The sequence below is a fragment of the Eimeria maxima genome, genomic scaffold (assembly GCF_000499605.1).
Source record: "Eimeria maxima Weybridge genomic scaffold, Emw_scaff1469, whole genome shotgun sequence".
In the NCBI taxonomy this organism is placed as follows: Eukaryota; Apicomplexa; class Conoidasida; order Eucoccidiorida; family Eimeriidae; genus Eimeria; species Eimeria maxima.
The window spans coordinates 1-3,044 of record NW_013564419.1 but is presented as its reverse complement, the minus strand read 5'-3'; the positions used below and the strand labels follow the sequence as shown (position 1 = coordinate 3,044).

The window sequence follows — 3,044 nt, the reverse complement described above, 5'->3', positions numbered from 1 at the left end:
TGTGCAGATGTGTGTACTAGCTCTGCTGCATCCAGACAACAGCAGCAGCAGCAGCCTCTGCAGGAGCATCTGCAGCAGCAGCAAACACAACATTAGCAGCAGCTGCAGCAACAGCGGCAGCATCTGCTGCAGAAGCATGGTGACAATCCTTTCCTTCTAGCCTTTTTAACGACCTAAGGGGTACTGTTGGAGCAGCAGCAGAAGCAGAAGCAGAAACAGCTGCATTGCGCCTGCAGCAGCAGCAGCAGTAGCGGATCAGCAGTAGATGCAGACCCATCTTTTGCTGCGGCAGCAAACGCAGCTGCTTCCTACGCATGAGTTTTCCCCCGCGTCATGCTGCTGTGGATGCAGCAGCACAACGCGCAGCAGCAGCAGCAGCGGCAGCTGCTGCTGCTGCGCAGTGGGAACCGCACGCAGCTGAAAGTAGTAGCACATTCATACCGCGCCAGCAGGTGCAGCAACAGCTGTTGCAGCAGCAGCTGCACCAGCAGCAGCTGCACCAGCAGCAGCTGCAGCAGCATCAGCACGAAGTGAGTTATGGAATCTCATTCTCCTCTCCGGCTGCAGCAGCAGCAGCACACGTGCCCATCAGCAGCAGTATGGGCATACTCGGCAGCAGCAGCAGCAGCAGCAGCAGCAATTTTTTTGTGCCCTATGGGGGTGCTGCGGAGGCGTACCCCCTGCCTCTGCAGCAGCAGCACATGCTGCAGCAGCAGCACCTTCTGCAGCAGCAGGCAGAGTTTTATCCTTGGGCTCCATGGAGAGACAGCAACTATGCGGTGACCAGGGGAATGACGTATCCTGCAGCAGCAACAGCAGCAACAGCAGATGAAGACTTATGGCCTCCTCTTTGCCCCGCATTGGGCCGCGGTGGTGCTGCACCAGCTGCAGCAGGTGTTGCAGCAACAACGCGAACGGCAGATGAAGCAGCAGCAGTCGCAGCAGCAGCAGCAGCAGAAGATGCTGCTGCTGCTGCGGCTGCTGCTACAATGGACCCAGATACAGTTGCTGTTGAGGCGCTGCTGCAATGTAAAGAATTTATGCGCCTAGAGAAGCTGGTGCTCCGCGCCATTGACCGTATATGCCGCAGCAGTAGCAGCAACAGCAGCAGCAGCAGCAGCAATAGGAGCTGGATGCATCCCATTGCTGATACTGCTGCTGCTGCTGCTGCTACACGGATAGGAGGCAGAGTGTGGGGCCCACTAGCAGCAGACCGCGGCAGCCACCGGGGGTCTTTGATAAAGGAAAGCCATTTAGGGCAGGCGCAGCAGCAGCTGCTGCTGCTTGCTGCTGCAGCACGGCGCTGCAGGAGCAGCTTGTGGATCGCCATGACAGCTGAAGATGCAGCAGCACACGCCCTGCAGCAGCAGCAGCAGCAGGACCCCGATGCTGCTGTTCTTGCTGCTTTTTCTGCTGCTTCTGCTGAAGCCCAAGCAGCAGAAGTGCAACCAGTGCTGCAAACAAGCAGAGAGCAGCGCCAGCTGCTGCAGCGGCAAGTGAGGCAGCAGCTGCTGCTGCAGCAGATTCAGCAGCAGCAGCAGCGGCAGCAACAGCAGCAGCAGGGAGCTGAGGGTTCCAAACAGCACAGCAGCATCAACAACGACATATCTGCCACCTTTCGGCAGCAAATGCTGCAGCAACTGCAGGCACAGGAGCAGCAGCAGCAGCAGCAGCAGCTGTTGCAGCAGCAGCAGCTGTTGCAGCAGCAGCAGCTGCAGCACCAGCTGTTGCTGCCGGGTCCAGCAATACCCACACACTTCAGCAGCAGCAACAGCAGCATGAACAGCGGTAACAACAATGACGACCCCAGCAACAGCAGCAGCAGCGGCAAAATCGACATGCGTTCTGCTGTGCTGCAGCAGCTAGCTCGAGCAAATAGACCGGCATCTGCTGCAGCAGATCCTGCCGGCAGCAGTAAGGCGAGCAGCAGCATCGCGGACAATAGCAGCAGCAGCAACAGCAACAACAGCAGCAGCAGCACACCTGAGCTGCGCACAAGATCCGCCCCCATAAGCACAGTCTCTTGGCAGCAGCAGCAGCAACGGCTGCAACGGCAAGAGGAGCAGCAGCAGGCAGCGGCAGATGAAGGGCTAGGTTTAGGTCAGGTGCAGCGTTTGCTGTTGCAGCTTGCTGCTGAGGGGCCTGAGCATTTGCTGTTGCTGCGTCGGCTGCTGCTGCTCGACTGCAGCAGCACCCCACAGGACTTGGAGGATCAGCAGCAGCAGCAACACCAGCAGCAATGCCGTGTTCGTCTCCCCCCCCGCCATGTGCTGTATAGATGGTTTAAAGATGGCATAAGGAAATATCCAGAGGTGCTGTGGCTGCTGCAGCAGCAGGAGGAGCAGGAGGAGCAGCAAGAGCAGCAGCGGGTGTACATAGCCCATGGGATAGAGTACGGCGAGCTGCAGCAGCAGGAGGAACCACAGCTGCAGCAACACCTGCGGCTGCACTCGAAGCAGCAACAGAAGCAACAAGAATTGACACTATCTGCTGCTGTCCGCGTTGCAGTACAAGAAGCACATCTGCTGCAGCAGCAGCTGCAGTCGTTAGAGCAGAGCATGCAACAAATGGAGCCCTTGCTGCTGCTGCAGCTGCTGCTGCGGCTGCGGCCCCTCTGCAGCAGCTTTCAAAACGAGCTGGAGCAGCTGCAGCTGCAGTCTGCTGCTGCCACCGGCGCTCCGGCTGCCCTTGTTCCTGCTGCTGCTGGAGCAGCAGCAGCAGCAGCAGCAGCAGCATCAGCAGTTCCTTAAAAGAGACAAAAATGTAACAACAAATGTTTTAGTGCAAAACAATAAAAAGAATAAGAGGAGACACTTAGTACAGATAATATATATAAAAGGGAGACAGTAGATATACAAGTAATAGATAAAGAGGAGACAGTATATAAAATTAATAATAGAAAAGGAGACAATAAATATAAGAGTAATAGTTAGTTATCTGCATGCATACTTGTACGTTTATATTTATGTATTATTGTATATATAATAATAATTTATTAATATACGTATATTAATTATATATATATATATATATATATATATATA

General features: G+C 54.9%; 1 protein-coding gene across 1 annotated transcript; it reads left to right on the top strand.

Moving 5' to 3' along the window:
- Positions 1–314: 314 nt before the first annotated feature.
- On the top strand, positions 315–2,750 carry EMWEY_00053000 (hypothetical protein, conserved; the record flags this gene model as incomplete). Its single annotated transcript, XM_013479923.1, has 1 exon — positions 315–2,750. One exon carries the CDS (start codon positions 315–317, stop codon positions 2,748–2,750), a length of 2,436 nt encoding a protein of 811 aa, XP_013335377.1.
- Positions 2,751–3,044: the final 294 nt, after the last annotated feature.